The 17,307-nt window shown below is 38.6% G+C and overlaps 1 protein-coding gene across 1 annotated transcript; it reads left to right on the top strand.

Moving 5' to 3' along the window:
* Positions 1 to 13,321: 13,321 nt before the first annotated feature.
* LOC130883064 (40S ribosomal protein S10-like) lies at positions 13,322 to 13,816 on the top strand. Its single transcript, XM_057783252.1, has one exon. The coding sequence runs from the start codon at positions 13,322 to 13,324 to the stop codon at positions 13,814 to 13,816; it is 495 nt and encodes a 164-aa protein (XP_057639235.1).
* The last annotated feature ends 3,491 nt before the right edge of the window (positions 13,817 to 17,307 follow it).

Here is a 17,307-nt window from a genome sequence, read left to right as displayed (position 1 = left end):
TAACAGAGCGGGCAATATGGCACCACCAGAACCCAGAAAGCCCATGACAGCAAGTGAACATTCCAACACAGCCTAATCACAAGAAAATGATTTTAAAATAACCTTATGAAGATGACAGCAATCATTAAAGCAAAATTTTAAAAATTTCCTAAAAGAATTTAAGAAAAAGACAAAGAAAAATTGGAGGAAATCAACAAATCTCTTAAAGAATGCCAAGAAAATCAAGAAAAAACAAACAGATGAGGGAAATGAATAAAACTGTTCAGGACCTGAAAATGGAAATAGAATCATTAAAGAAAACAAAAAATGAGAGATTTCTGGAAACAGAAGATCTAGGAATGCAAATGGGAACTACAGATGCAAGCATGACCAACAGAATATAAAAGGTGAAAGACAGAAAGTCAGGCATTGAAGATACAATAAAAGAACAGATAAATTGGTCAAAGAGAATGTTAAATTAAAAAAAAAAAATCTAACACAAAACATCCAGGAACTCTGGAACACCATGATAAGACAAAACCTAAGAATAATAGAAACAGAAGAAGAATACCAGCTCAAAGGCCCAGAAAATATACTCAACAAAATCAAAGAAGAAAATTTTCACAACCTAAAGAAAGACATGCCTATAAAGATACAAGAAGGTTACAGAGTACCTAATAGGCTAGACCAGAAAAAAAATGGTCTTTTCCTCACATAATAATTAAAACACTAAACATACAGATTAAAGAAAGAATATTAAGAGCTGCAAAGGAAAAAGGCCAAGTGACATATAAAACAAACCTCTCAGAATTACACCCAGCTTCTCAATGGAGACTCTAAAAGCCAGAAGGGCCTGAGCAGATATGTCTTCTCTAAGACACTACAGATGTTGGCTCAAACAACCATATCCAGCAAAACTTTCAATCACTATAGATGGAGGAAACAAGGTTTTTCATGACAAAATCAAATTTAAACAACATCTATCCACAAATCCAGCCCTACAGAAGATACTAAAAGGGAAACTCTAACCCAAGAAAGTTAGCTACACCTCCAAAAAACAAAAACACAGGCAATAGGTAATTTCACACCAACAAAACCCAAAGAAGAGAAACACATACACACACAACCACCTCCACTAACAACAATAACAAAGTAATAGGAATTAACAATTAGTGGTCATTAATATCTCTTAATATCAATGGACTCAATTCACCAAAAAAAAAAAAAACAGAATGGATGTGAAAATATAATCTATCCTTCTGCTGCATACAAGAAACACACCTCAAGTCAAGTATAGATATTTCCTCAGAGTACAGAGTTGGAAAAAGATTTTCCAGTCAAATAGATTCAAAAAGAAATATGGTAATGACTCTTCTGATTCTATTATGTGAAACACATTAAGGAGTATAAGTATCAGCTCTTCTTGAAAGTTCTGATAAAATTCTGCATTAAAACCATCAGGTCCTGGGCTTTTTTTGGTTGGGAGGTTTTTTATGACCTCTTATATTTCCTCATGACTTATAGGTCTATTTAAATTTTTCACCTGGCCTTGATTTAATTTTGGTAAATGGTACTTATCTAAAAACAAGTCCATTTCTTTTACATTTACATTTACAGTTCCCTGATTCTGAATCCTGCTCTTTCCTGCTGATAGAAAAACCCCCTTTCCATACCATGTCCTCCACACCATGTCCTCCTTTCCCATGCCCCCTGGTCCATGGTCAGAAAACACGTGGTTTGCTTAGATTTAAAAGACCACACAATCCAGGGTTGGACTCTCTTTATTTTGATCCAAATATGCTGGAGGAAAATGTCTTTTGCCTTGTAAGAAGCTGCCTACTGTTAGCAAGTCACCTCATAGGGTGTGAAAGGTTCCCTCCAGAGGGCTCTTGGGTTAAGGGAAATGAACGTCCTTAGAGGACCTCTCTTGAGTTATCTTCCTAGGACTAGGACTTTGGTAACAAACATACCACACAAAAATCAATAGGATATGTCTATAGATATTGATAAAAATTATCCCGTATTAGAAGAAAAATAAAACACATTTAAATTATGAACAAATATTACATGATCATTAAGGCAACATGAAATTACTATTTCAGACATTTTCAAGTTAGATCATAAATATAAATTATTTCTTGCCAAAGAAAATATATTTAAGTGGACAAATAAAATAGAATAATTGAAAATAAAATTGACAATGTTAACTTACTATTTCAATAATAAATTTTCTGTCAATTAGCATGATAATGTCAAATTAAATGAGCAACAGAAATTTTTGATAAAGAGGGTTCAAATTTAATTAAATATTAAACTTATAAATCATAATTAATATATACTACAAAACTAAAATAGTATCCCATTAACATTTAATTTGATGTGTAATAAAAATAAAGGCAGAATTATGTTTATAGTTTCTGGAGACAATTACTAAACTAGCAGGCTGAAAATATACCTAGTTAATAAAGTCTATTAGAGATGTTTTCTAGGATTAAAACTAGTAATTGTAATTGGAACAATAAGGAAATAATTATTTTACATTTAATTTAACCACATTTAAGAAAGGGCACATAATATTCTCCTTGTGTATGTATGTGCACATTCTGATGTGAGCATACATCCCACTTTCTGAGACAGAGTCTCACGGAACCTGGAGCTCTCTTGCTGGACTAGACCAGCTGCCAGCATGTCTAACGTGTCTCCTGTCTGGGCCTCCCAGCACCTGGGTTACAAGTATTACCACCATTCCGTGCCCAGATTTTATGTGGTGCTGAGGAATGAACTCAAGTCTTCCTACTTGCCCAGTTGACACTTCACCATCAACCAAACTTAATTTACTTTTCCTAAAATCATTAAAAATACATTAAAATCCAAGCAGTAGGCAAAAAAACTCAGTGTTAACTAGAAAGCCTGTGTCACACTGTGCCTTTCTAGATATATTTTTTATGACTCTTCATTATGTTTGAACCCAACTTCCTATAACTAAAGATTTATGCATGATATTTTGGAAGCTATTTGATTGCACTTCCTGCCTACTCAAGTAATATTATCTTCCTTCTCTGGCCTTTGATGGGGCTGAAGATTAGATAGTCGTAGTTACTGTCCTCTTATGATCTAGCCAAGCCATTTCTGATGCAAGACTTAGACTCCTTAGGATAGAATGTTTATTAAAACATTTAGCATATGTTCCTTGCTTAATATTGTTTATGCTGGTTGTAATCCTAATTTTATACTTGGTATCTGTTCCTAGTGCATATAGTTTTGTATTGGGTTTGGAATTCTCTTATTTAGACAAAAGGGGGAGGTGATGGAGAACCTCCTTCAGCCAATGACCTTGAAGAGGCTAGACGAGGTTGAGGTGTGATCTTTTGGGTACTCAGAAAAAACTGCCAGCCCACCCAGCTCTTTCTCTTTTTCCCATGCTCCACACTTGAGGTGGACTTCCCATTCCTGTCCCTTGAGTTTCCCCCTTGCAACAAAGAATAATATTGGGGGAAAAAAAGATTTGTGCATGAAACAGTTAGCAAAGTTCAGCTGCAGTAAGAAGGCAAACTCCCTGGATAGGAAATAGCCCCAGATGATTTTAATCCTTTCAGAGTATCTTTATAGTCTTCACTCATTGATTTTAAACATATGAAATGTTATTCCTTATATCTATAGAAAAGCATTACAATTAGAATACATACATTAGTTTCTCTATGCACATCATAATTGTAATTATAATTAAATTATACTTAATAAGTTTACCATTTCGGTAACTCTGAATAAACTGGACATTCTGATATTTGGTCTCCTCTGCAACCACTGTGTTCCTGGAACCTGCAGTTGCCTCTACAAATCTGGACCATGTAGGCTAGGCTAGACTCCCACAGGAAAGAGACAGTTCACACTTGCCAAACACACCTAGATCTGTGATTGAAGAACTGGATAACCTTAGAATTACCAGGATATTAGCAATTTTGAGAGTTTTATCATCAACAAGGACTATGATATTCTCAGAGAAATCATGTTTGTTGTCTGGCCAAAGTTAATAATTAATTTTGGTAAGATCCCTTCCAAGGGCACGCTTAACTGGGAGTAATAAGCAAGAAGTCAAATTCTGAAAATCTAACTACACAAAATGAATGGCCTACGAGAGAGGAAATTCCATGATCCACCTAACTGACCATTGGGGTGTTCCCACATAGCGTCCCAAGGAAATGTGATAGTCTACAGCTAGGTAAAATCACCTACGGACTCTGAAAGGTGGGTCTGAGTTTGAACTGTTTGAGTTCTTCTGTTCTTAGGTCTTCTAACGCTAAAGTGAAAGCATGAACTGAGTCTCACAGCAGGAGACTCTGACCCTACTCAGACATGCTTCCCGTATGCTGTTTAATCCATTGTTCTGTGTTGTCTTATGGCTTCCTCACAGTTCCCTTTTCTTGTGAACCTAACTAGGGCCAAGGAGCAAGAGCTGGTGAGTGGGTAGTAGCTTTTTATCTTCAGACCTCCCAAATGAGGGCTCATCACCCAGAGGAGCCACACGCTGTCCCTTTGATACCTGAACATCTAACAGGAAACTAGAGGAAGACATTACACAGACAGGGAAGTCAACTTTTTATTCACCATTCCAAAAGGCAACAGATGGCAAAGAGCCCAGGAATCCTCGCCCTTGAGTGCCAAGCTGAGCATAGTTAAAGAGTCCAAAGGTGACTCAGGTTGGGTCTGAGATCACCTGGGATTCGGAGTGCAGAATATGCAGCTTCCTCGGCATTGCCTGTTTCTTACAGAACCTCAGCAGCAGTTTCAACTTCTCTACCTTTTACCTACAAAATGCCAGTATGTTCAGTCAGTAGACAACATCCTTCCCAGTAGTCTATCGCAGAAACATCACCCTTTTATATGTCATTGCTACTAGAAACAGAGTAAAGAATATCACTGCCCTACATCAGTTTTAAAATAACCCAATAAGATTGAAAGATTAGAAATAAAATGTCTTCTATGAAGCTTTATGCCTGCTGCATTTAAAATTATGCATTAATCCAATTTGCAGAGTTGGTAACCTGATAAAAATAAACAAAGCTTATATTTAGATATGAACTAAATTCCTCCATCTGCCAGAAAGCAGCTACCACTCAGTGTGCGTTCCCAGCGAATGTGTCTATTTCAGATTGTGTAACCACTAATATGCTTGAATCATAAGATGAAAAAGTCTAACATTTCACATGAGATAACCTTTCCTCAGCCATCAAAACACTTTGCAATGTGATCCTCTTATTAGTTAAAAAAAAAAAAAAGTCAGGCATTTGTTCACATCAGAAGCTGTATAAAAATGTAATTGCTGCATGGGAAGTTTGGCACCACATCAGAACGAGAGCGAGAGAGTCAGTGGAGGCTTGCGCTAACCAGACTGCTTTTGTCCTATGCCTGTGTCAAGCCCCATTAGTCAGCAGGTCGGTGTGAGGTGACCTTGTGCAGCCTCTCTTCTTCTGTGCTATGAAAACCTCCATTTATCATCTGTGTACAGTCAACCTGACTAAAATACATTAGAAATTCATTACACTAAATCCTTGTCACTCGTTAGCTCCCTGGGAAGCAAAGGTTCTACCACTCACAAATTGGATATTAATAAGCTGAGACCATCCCTGACTTTGGAAGCCTTGCTTCCTGCAGTATTTATTACACAATAGCCAAAAGTTGGAAGCCATCCAAATGTCCATCTCTGGAGATCTAGGCAAAAACAAAGTGGTGTGTGCCTTCAATGGGATATTATTTAGTTTTAAGATGTAAGAAAGCCCTACGTATTCTGTAATGTGGGTGAAAGTAAAAAAAAAATACTGAAGTGAATGAACCAGCTAAACACATGGGGAGGGGGTACGTTTCTTTTAACACGAAGCTTCTAATGTCATCTCTAGAGGCAGAAAATAGAACGATGCTTCTTGAAGCTGGGAAAAGTGGGAAAGACGGAATTATCTTTTAGATGGATTTTTAAATAACATCATTTAAACAAATTTTTCAGTTTTCTGGGAGGAAAAGAGCTCAGAAATTTGGCTGCACCACAAGGTGGGGGCACTTGGTTCTGCTTGCTTGCTTCTTCACAATGGTGTTTTTTTACGACACACATTGGGACGCACACAAGGTCTCCCTCGTGGGGGATGCAGCCACCTTTCAAACACCCACACCGTATAAGGTCCTTAGAGCCCGACATTCCTCTCCATGCACAATGTCACTCACTCCTGTCCATTCAGCTCTGTCTCCTTCCTGTCTGTGCCTTTCCTAACATCATTGCCTCTGCTTTACGAAGGCTGGCAGACTGGCAAAGTTCACATTTGTTCTTTAACTTAATCTAGAAGGGTCTCATCAACTCTGGTCTGAAAATCTTCAGAAACAAATTCCTTTGAATGAACTTCACTTGCATTCACAAGGTGTGTGCTATCTCTCCTGAAGAGTACCGACACCTCCATTCTCCTCTCCTGTTACTAACTCTGCCTCACCGCAGCTCCAACAGGCCACTTCTCCAGAGATCTCAAACAGGCCCAGCCCCTACTGGTTCCATCTCCCCTTGAATATGCTGTTTTGTTAATGTGTAATTCTTCCCAGTTCTTATCCACTGAAAACTCTTCCATTTATCACTGAAGAATTATTTTACAAATGTCTGATCTTGGAAGTTGTTCTTCATATGAAGGAGCCCAAAGAGCTTTCTCAAGATGAGCAGTGGTGCTCAGGAAATACCTTGTTAAGTACTTGTTTATTTATCCCATGAGTGAACAGCCTCATATTTCTGAGCAAAATATCTTCTTCTGTTATTTTCACTGTTACCCAGCAGCCCAGCACAGTAAGTGCCATGCAGGAATGTCCAATGACTGAGTGAGGAATGAATGATTCAAAACGAATGATTGATGGACTAAAGCTTCCTCAGCATGAGGCCCACCACTAGAGCTACCAGGAGCAGCACATCTTCCTTCTTATGGGTAGATGATCAATTCTGGAGACTAACCCATGGCTTTAGAAGAAACTATATGCATTTGGAAAATTCTACAATTTTTGTTTTATTAAAGAAGTCAGATAATTTCTAGTCACTATCAAAGAATTATATATCCAAAGGAAAAATGAAAATATTAAAGGAGAAGACAATTCACAGAGAGTCACCAATTTTGACCTATGGGGAAAAGTTTGATATAAGCTATAAGGGTTCAGAAGAATACAGCACCTTTGAGATTGTTTCCATATAGGGAACAACTGGCTTCTTCACAGTAGAATGAAAAGCATCCAGTTCTTCAAACAAAAGCAAGAGAATGATGGACCCCGGGGAACTGAAATCATGGTTGATGTTAGATGAAGACATGCACATTAGAAGCCTACAGAGTCCTACTTAGAAACAGCAGAATATGAGTTGTTTGGCTAATTGGGGTGGGTGGGAGGATATACTGCTGAACCAGGGCCTGAGGAGCAAATCAAAGTGGACTGTTGTCTGTCAAGGTCAACAGTTGCTGTCGCCTACTGGTGATGCTTAGCTAGTATCAGTGGTGTTAATGAATTCCAAAGACATGGATGAATGCTAATGACTGTAAAGCTCTTGTTGGCAGAAACTGGAGCAATGTGGGGGCACTTCTGGTACTTTTTTTCCTCTCAGTTGAATGTCATGAGTTTAGAAAGATATCAATAGCGACAAGCTGGGATCGCATCAGAAAGCAAAGAATCCCAGCAGCCTTGGAATCTCCCAGTGAACCACTAGGAGTTATTGAAGTTTCCTGCACAGGGGAGTAGATTTGCATTCCAACATTTAATTTAGGTGCCTGGACGCCAAATTTATGGAATCAGCTAAGTGTGACATAAAGACCTCCAAAATCTGCTAAAACGAAACACTTTGGGGGGATGCTACAGACAAAGTCCTAAAGTTTAAGTGATAATAACCTTGCTAAGCTTACTGAACCTTGGAATTGTTGAGCAGATTCCTTAGTCCACTGCATATCACTTCTTTATTTTCAATTCATAATACTTAAGACTACTTATGAATATACAGATACATCAAACCCCTGGAAATATTGACACAGGAGGGCAAAAAGTGTCCACTGCCCATATACAGAGTCTTCAATCCCACTAGTACTGCTAATAAGAATCAGAAAATAGTGATATAATACTATATGATGATGTATATACATATATAGTGTGTGTGTGTAAATACACACACATGTATATACACTTCCCTTCCTGAATTACATACATGAAAAGGATAAATATAGATTCTCATGTTTGAAGGGTATGCTAAGATCATGCATAAATTTTCTATAGTGATTTTCAGCTTGGCACAGCCGTACAACAAAATATTTTTATCCACTATTTAGGGAAAGGACAAGTCATTTTAAAGAAGATATTTTGGACATAAATAAAGATGTACTCATATTTGTAACTGAACTCTCAATGTAATCATCATCAATTACACCACAAAACCTAGCTGAATTGCTTCAAGCAACTCTCTCTATATATTCTAATGCAGGACTGCGAAAGTAAGGATGTTTCCTTTTAAGTTAATGTTAATTATTTAAATAGATCCAGAAAGAATAGAACCTCTAAAACTGTCAGCATTCCAAAAGCATAATCAATTGATGCCAAAGGCTGGAGACCAATTAAATTATGGAAGTAGGCATAACATTTATCACAATGGTGACTCACACACATACAGAACTTGCTGTAAGTCAGGGAGGTTGCTAACAGACCTATAGGTGCTCATTTAACTTCAAATTTTAGCAGACACAGCTGCCTAATACCCATCCACTGTGTTGCAAATTACTACCAGAGTTTACAACATGAAAACAGATAAAATGACATTAAACAATACAGGCAGCATATGCAGGAAGAAAATGACAGCATGTGGGCTTAAAACTAAGCAATCTACCTTTAGATTCCACTTGTAATCAGCAAGTCTTGCTGTTGCTTTAATCTGGTGCATCACTCTTATTCATTTATACAGTGTTCCCTACATGCCTTGGTCCTGTTAAAGATACACATGCAGTATGAAGGAAAGATGCTCCCCCATCCATTACTACCTGTGCCAGGTGACAGAGCTGGCCCTGGAGTCAAGGAGTGTGTGGGGGGGGGAGTCATCCCTGACTTTCACCAGCTGCAGCGCATCAGAAAGCAGGCTCTGCTTCCCTTCTGGGAAGCACACTAGAACTCACTCTGTTTAGGGATCAAGAGATGCAGGTGAGCCAGCCCTGAGGGCGGAGAGCAGGAGAGTTGGCCCTGCTCCTTTCTGCAGGCTGCACTGGCTGAGCTCACCAAGGCAGTGCTGGAAAGTGTGCCTGGGGAAGTGATGATGAGGAAAAGTTAGCAAGCTGATCTATGCAGCACCTCATAGGCCTAGAACCAGGACTATGAGTTGACCCACCCCAACATGTAAACAGAGACTCTTGCTCATTTCCTGACCGCCCAGACCCGAATAATCACACAGAAACTACATTCATTACAACACTGTTTGGCCAATGTCTCAGGCATATTTCTAACTAGCTCTTATATTTTAAATTAATCCATTTCTATTAATCTGTATATTACCACAGGGCTGTGACTTTTTGGTAAAGCTCTGGCATTCAGCATCTTTCTCCTTTGGCAGCTACATGGCATCTCTTGACTCTGCATTCTTTCTCCACATATATATGAAGAACATAGACATGTGTATGTTCAAATTTCCTGCTTGACTTTACTGTTCTAAGCCATTGGACAAAACAACTTTATTCATCAACCAATAAAAACAGCACACATACAGAAGGGCATCCCACAATCCCACATCATCTCCTCTTTTCTGTCTAAATAAAAAGGAAGGTTTTAACTTAAACATAACAAAAATACATATAACAAAGCAGGTATCATGCAAGAATCACAGATACAACATTTTTATCTATCTTATCTTTTATCATAATTAAGGAAAACTATAATTATAACTATCTATCCTTCAACTTCATCCAAGACCCCAGAATGATATAATATTACCTAAGTTAACAGGAAGTGCATTATAAGCAACTTCCAAAACTGTTGAATTGACAGAGACGTCTTGCTGTCTGGACATTCACCCAAAGTTCCTCTGTACCTTTGGGGCATCCTCCTCCTCCTCCTCCTCCTCCTCCTCCTCCTCCTCCTCCTCCTCCTCCTCTTCTCCTTCTTTGTTTGGTTTGTTTTTTGTTTTTGTTTTTAATTTGTTTTTGATTTGGGGGAAGATTGCAGGGTGAGAGGGCAGATCAAAGGAGATGGGGGGATAAATGGGACTGGAATGCATAATGTGAAATCCACAAAGAATCAATTAAAAATAAACTTTTTAAAAAGAAGTATATGCATATATAAACACACACATATACTATATGTGTATATATCATGTGGATACACGTCTTAGGATTTCTACTGTTGCAATGAAACACCATGACCGAAAAGCAAGTTGGAGGGGAAAGGGTTTATTTGGCTTCTACTTCTACAGCATTATTTATCACTGGAGAAATTTTTCTTTTTTTTTGATTTTTCGAGACAGGGTTTCTCTGTAGCTTTTGGTTCCTGTCCTGGAACTAGCTCTTGTAGACCAGGCTGGCCTCAAACTCACAGAGATCCGCCTGCCTCTGCCTCCCGAGTGCTGGGATTAAAGGCGTGCGCCACCACCGCCCGGCTTCACTGGAGAAATTTTAAAAAGGAATTAAATCAAGCAGGAACCTGGAGGCAGAAGCTGATGCAGAGGCCATGGAGGGATACTGCTTAATGGCTTGTTCCCCATGACTTGCTCAGGCTGCTTTCGTATAAACCCAGGACCACCAGCCTAGGGATGACAGGGGCTGGCCCTTCCTCATTATCACTTAAGAAAATGCCATACAGCTGGATTTTATGGAGGCATTTTCTCATTTGAGGATCCCTCATTTTGGGTGATTCTAGCTTGTGTCAAGTTGACAGAAAACCATAAAACCAGCCAGGACAACAAACACACACATACACACACGCACACACTGTGTGTGTGCGTGTGTGCATGTGTGTGTGTGTGTGTGCGTGTACTCAATATCTCTGTGAGGTTTCCCTGAGTGGGAAGGAGTATTATCCTGTATTTCATTGTTCCCATAATCCGTAACACAATGGCATGATATGTGATCAGTATAGAAATTACTGATTGACTGTCTTCCATGACTGTTAAGTTGTCTTGGCATTCAGCTTCATTGGTAATCTTTAGAACAGTTATCTTTTACCTTCAACTTCTGACTCCTGCTCACCAATCAGGACCCTGTACCATATCACAGAGTAGTAATGATATATGACCTAATCGTTACAAAAATAATTGTAGAAACAAGGAAAGTAGATAATACTTGAGCATGAATTAAGATATCAATTCTGGTTACTTGGAGCCTTCATAGTCTGGGCTTTGTAAAATACAGAGGATTTGCTGAGGTGAGTCCTACATCCTGTACATACACACATCCTATACAACTGTCCCGACAAACAGTCTATCAACGAATGTCTCATTCAGCAAAATATTCAATCCAGGAACACCAAAAGAGAATGGGTCTTCGCTCCCTAAGACAATATACAGCTTGGCTGTAATCAAAGCATGGATATTTTTTACTTCCCCATCATATCATATCAGTTGTTGTGAGAGAATTCATTAAATCAAAGGCAAAATCCCACTGATTAGAATTTTAGCTAACATTTAGCAATTAAGAAGCAGTAATAATGAGTCACAATTTATCTCAATATAATGACTTCTGGCTCTTATGGAAAAAAAAAAACCCCAGCCATTAAAGAGTGAGAACAAGAGCTTTCTCCTTCACAATTAATATTTACTGAGTCTCCGGGGCTGAAATGACCTCAGCCTCAAGTCTGCACTCACAGCTGCAGTTTTTTCTCATTACTATAGCAACCACAGGAATGCAAGCATTGTATTTCCTTCTCTGTCCAAAATACATAAAAATGGGCAAAGTAGCAACAACCACCAGGAGGCAGATAAATACCCTAGAAATGACCATAATTAAGAATTTATATTTATGCAAGTATTTTGAAAGCACATCTGACTTCAGAGTGCTTCAATCACTCAAGTATGACAAAATGCACATTCATTCAAGTTTATTGAATCAAGATTCATTAGTTTCACTTACAGGGACTGTCTATAAAGAAATCCGAAATGGACTAGCTTTGTCTCCTTGTCTAAACAAATGGTTGGAAATAGATCTCCTAATTTAGGTTACAAAGAAACATACTGCATGAAACAATACCTTATTTACCCCCAAAGGGAACTAGAAAATAGCTAAAATATAGCAAGTTAATGGCTTGATTCCAAGTTTTGTTATTTATCCTTCAAAACTATAGTAATAACAAAGACATTCCATCATGATTATGTCTGTATCTTTAGTCTAAAGTTCATTTTAAAGTAACACTAGTGTAGGATTTCATAAAGAACTCAGGATCTTTCTAATGTCTGACTCCCATTCTACAGGTCTGTTGTTAGAAGAACTCAGGTCGTGGCCCTGACTTAGCTCCATAGAGTGATTTTTTCAAGTAAAATATATCTGTGGTGTTCTTCGTTATAAATGCAACAGGGTTGGGTTGGGAGCACAAGTACCTCAGTAGTGTTGTCTCATATATTATTTATATTTGGGTAAGGGAGAATTTTGAGGATCTATCTCTGTAATCTTCACAGACCTTTTCCTATAAGGAATTAGTGTAGGTTAAAATAATAGAAGGAAGGGTAAAGGATACATAAATACATAGATTGATTCCTTTCTAATAAATCAGGGTTTCTGTTAGTACTTATTACTGTTTTAAACTTCAAAGTGGGATACTGCTGCATTTTCTGAAGAAATCCATATGAGTTCTCCAGTTCGTTTAAGCTCTAGGAGTCTTCCTTGAAGGACAGGGCCAAACCAATCTGCAGAATGTGCTGGTGTAAGCTCTGTGAGCAGATGGACTGACAGCAAAATGAACACATATAGCACAAGTTCCCCTTCTCCTGGTGCAGCTTTAGAGAAGGGGAAGGTTTTCTTTTATCTCACCTAAAGCACATTTTGTCCACCAGTACAGAGAGGTATTGGGCATTAACCTGTCTTGGGAAGGGCCTAGGACGTCACTCCCAGGAGTCCCGAGGAAAGTGAACTGCAGGAAGGTTTACCTTCAGTCGGTGAAAGGTTTAGAAGAGTAACTCAGCAGAGGAGGGTGGCGAGGAGACTGTGAAGCTGCTGATCGGAACCAGGAAAGAAATGCAACAGAGAAGTCACGGTGAGATAAGAAAGATGGATGATGATGATTTCTAGGAGGGAGATGAGCAAGCAAAACAAACTCCTGGAAGATAAGCATGCACCGAGGCACATAGAAACGCTAGACCTGCCCGGACCCTGCAGCCGCCGCGATGTTGATGCCCAAGAAGAACCGGATTGCCATCTATGAGCTGCTTTTTAAGGAAGGAGTGATGGTTGCCAAGAAGGATGTCCATATGCCCAAACACCCTGAGCTGACAGACAAGAACGTGCCCAACCTTCATGTCATGAAGGCCATGCAGTCTCTGAAGTCTCGAGGCTACGTGAAGGAGCAGTTTGCCTGGAGACACTTCCATTGGTACCTTACGAATGAGGACATCCAGTATCTCTGCGATTATCTCCACCTGCCTCCGGAGATCGTGCCTGCCACCCTGCGCCGCAGTCGTCCCGAAACTGGCAGACCTCGGTCCAAAGGGCCGGAGGGTGAGCGCCCGGCAAGATTCACAAGAGGGGAGGCGGACACAGATACCTACAGGAGTGCTGTGCCCCCTGGTGCTGACAAGAAAGCCGGGGCTGGGGCTGGCTCAGCCACCGAGTTCCAGTTAAGAGGAGGCTTTGGTCGTGGACGTGGTCAGCCACCACAGTGAGCTTGAAGACTGTTGTTTGGAATAAACTTTAAAGAAAAGTGGAAAAAAAAAAAAAAAAAAAACAAAACTCTAGACCTGTCCACAAAATCACATGCATACCAGCTTTTATGCTTTGAAACAACCTCCATGCACTATGCTTTATGTGTGCATCTAGATTACATTTGTGAGTTTAAAAGACAGGGTAATTGCTGATTTTTATCTCCAAATATTAACAGAAAATTGTTATTCATTATTAATTACTATTAAATATTTTTTTAAAATCTTTTGAGTTTGTCAGAAAGAAAGAAAGGAAGAAAGAAAGAAAGAAAGAAAGAAAGAAAGAAAGAAAGAAAGAAAGAAAGAAAGACCTGGGAGGTAGAGGCAGGTGGATCTCTGTGAGTTTGAGATCAGCCTGGTTTACAGAGCAAGTTCCAGGACAGGCTCCAAAGCTACAGAGAAACCCTGTCTCAAAATAAAATAAAATAAAATAAAATAAAATAAATAAAAAAGGACTTCAAATATTTAGTAATAGCTTTTTTTTATATATAGCTCCATCCTTAAAACCTTCCTCAGCAAGAAAAAAAAAGTCTTATATGGAACAGTCAACAAAGCCAGCCGTGAGCATGAAGCAAAAGACAGCAATTCTCACACCTCCCAGCTATACTTTAGAGGGTAAATACTCCTCATTTTTCTTCTAATAAATCATTTATATGTCTGCGTTCCTAAGGAAACAGCTGTGGTTTCAGAACACTATATAATTAATTCAGTTCTAAATGTTTCTGCTGTGCTACCTGGAGAAGATAATCCATAATCTTACTATCTCTTTGTCGCTAGGGGGTAGGCCGGAAAATTATACAGTAGAAGGTATAAGTATATTTTATATTTAATTTCTTACTTTTTAATCCAGTATTGTGTTTTCATGGTTTATCCAGTATGTATGTATTTTGCTTTGCTTCTAACTCTCATATTACGGAGGCCACATCCACTGCACTACTTGTATATATTTCCTTCCATCAGAGACGCTTCAACTCCTACCAAGAGTAACAACGTGAGAAATAGATTCCAATTTGCTAATATATTTAAGGTGACTTTTGAGAGCAGCTTCATTGTCTACATTCCTGCTAGCTTCTTGTATCTCATATCTTTGCCAAACCTCAGTATTGCTATCTGCCTTAACATTCTTAATTGGATCATATTGATATTTTGGGCATCTCTTGAAATGTTAGTGCCTTTGATCCTCATTTCAAACACTGAAATGCTAGTTAGCTTCCTGTTATAGTCTTGTAATATAAATTAAGGTTATATATGTATACAAATTGCAAAACATATTTTATGCTAATAGATGAATGGTTCAATATTTGAATATGTAAATGACATGCCTGTGTGCACATAACCTTTTAAAATTATTACTTTTGTTCATCCTAATTTAAGCTAACTATTATGATATTATTTATTGGCAATCTCATGTTGAACTATTTACATTTCCTGAGAATTTATAAAGTTAAAAACATAAAGTGGTTGCGAAATACCCCCCAAATTCCCCCGGTAGGAGAATAGCAAAGCAAATTCTAGTAGGAGTCTGTAGTAGAACATAATGCTATCTAAAAATTGTAATTTTCTAGGTTTGCACAATAATTCATTCCAGAAATATTAATCAAATGTTTATGGAACAGATAATACCAACTAGCTGTGGGGAATGCAAACAATAACACCATGCTTCACACAAGGAGTTCATCGTTTAGCTCGCAGAAGCATACATGGACAATAAGTACGGAATACTTGTCTTCTGAGTGTGTGTATGTCTACACTGTTGCAGTGAAAATGGAAAGGGAAGGGTATTTTGAGAGGATTCCAATAGCAAACTGTGGGGATGAACAATTCCCATGAGCCCCCGTTGGAGAGGAGAGAAAATGTGTGCAAAGGCACTGTCATACAATAGAGCATCGCTTGTTTGAGGGAAAACTCACTCTATTTTATGGGGACATCTTGAGTAACACATCTTGATGGAGTGAGATTGAAGATTGGGGTGGGGAAATAGAGACTCTGCTTGCTGAATATAAATGTATAAAAGGTTTAGATGGCAGATATCACATCCTGAGAAAGAAACTGGTAATAATCATGCAAGTCACATGGACACGCTTTGTTGTAGAGTATAAAGTGAGAAACAGATTCCAATTTTATGTTCCCAATGGTTTGCTAGATGTATGTGCTGTAGGAATTCCTATAGCCAGTAGCCTTTAAGTTACCCGCCCACTTGGACGTGGCCTCTTATACTATGCCCATGTAAAGCACATATCTGGCCTCTCTTCCAGCTGCTGGATTCAATTGTTGTTCTTCATTCGAGCAGAGGACTGTAATCTGTGAGTCTACCCCTAAATAAAATAACTCTTTATTATATTCAATTCTGAGCTAGTGTGGGATTTCTTTTAAGTGTCCATCTTGATGTATGTAATAAAAAACAGGAATTTAAGCATAAAGACTAATTGTGCTGCTATGGAACTTATCTAGTTCTCTAGTAAAGAAGAAAGAAAGAAGATATATTTACAGGAAGTAAAATATATACAAAATTGTGAGAGCATGATCACATGAGAAGCATCTCACAGGGCTAAAACTTTCAAATAGAGAGTCTCGTGAACTCTCACAATTGTTCTTGGAATATAATATTCTCCATTTTCATGGAGTCTGGACATTATGGGTAAGGAAAACAGCAGGAACTAGCAGAATGGGTATGCCCTCTCAAGTCACTTGATTTGCTCATGTATACAACCTCCAAACCAACAAATACCTTCTGTGTTCTGCAGGTTAAAGTTCTAATGACTTTCTGAATAAACGACAGCATAAATCCAGTTATTTGATTTCATTAAATATCTACTTAACAAAACTAAATTCAGGTGACGCACATTGTCGCTGTCAGGTAAAACGAGATGAATGTTAAGTCCCTTGGAGAGTAGGAAGCACTGGAGCCGGGTCTCCACGCTGACAACTCAGCATGGCTATGTCTGTAGAGTAAGTGTCTGGCTGAGGTTGTATAATCGTTTAAAAAGCCCTCAAGTTTCCTTCCTGACTCCTTCTCATCTCTCAGTGTAGAGCACACTTCCTGACACAGCTGTGATGGCGCCAGCTCCCTGTCAATGAAGAGCAGAAATGAGAACCTTGACACAGTGGCCACCAACAGCTCCCCATGGGTCACCACTACTTGATGCCGTAACTCTAGGAGGAAGCAGCTTGTCAGTCCACTGCCTCTGTGGTTGGTTCTGCATAGTTCTCCAGCAATAGACTCTTCTTGGGAATTTAAAAGACTCTGTATGAGCCACGTAATTTACCTCTGCTCTTGGTGGAACTTAGTTTTGGAGCATAAATTAGTTCCTAAGATCATCAAGTACAAAACCTTCAAATAATTATTTTATAACATTCTTGTAATTAATCAGTAATTCGATATTTAAGAAAATTCACATCCAATGAAATAATCTCATGAGAAAGTATGAGGCTTAGTGGAATCTTAGAAATGAAAG

This window comes from Chionomys nivalis, chromosome 10, assembly GCF_950005125.1.
Source record: "Chionomys nivalis chromosome 10, mChiNiv1.1, whole genome shotgun sequence".
NCBI lineage: Eukaryota > Metazoa > Chordata > Mammalia > Rodentia > Cricetidae > Chionomys > Chionomys nivalis.
Note: the sequence above shows the minus strand (reverse complement) of the source record. Positions and strands in the feature narration are given on the sequence as shown.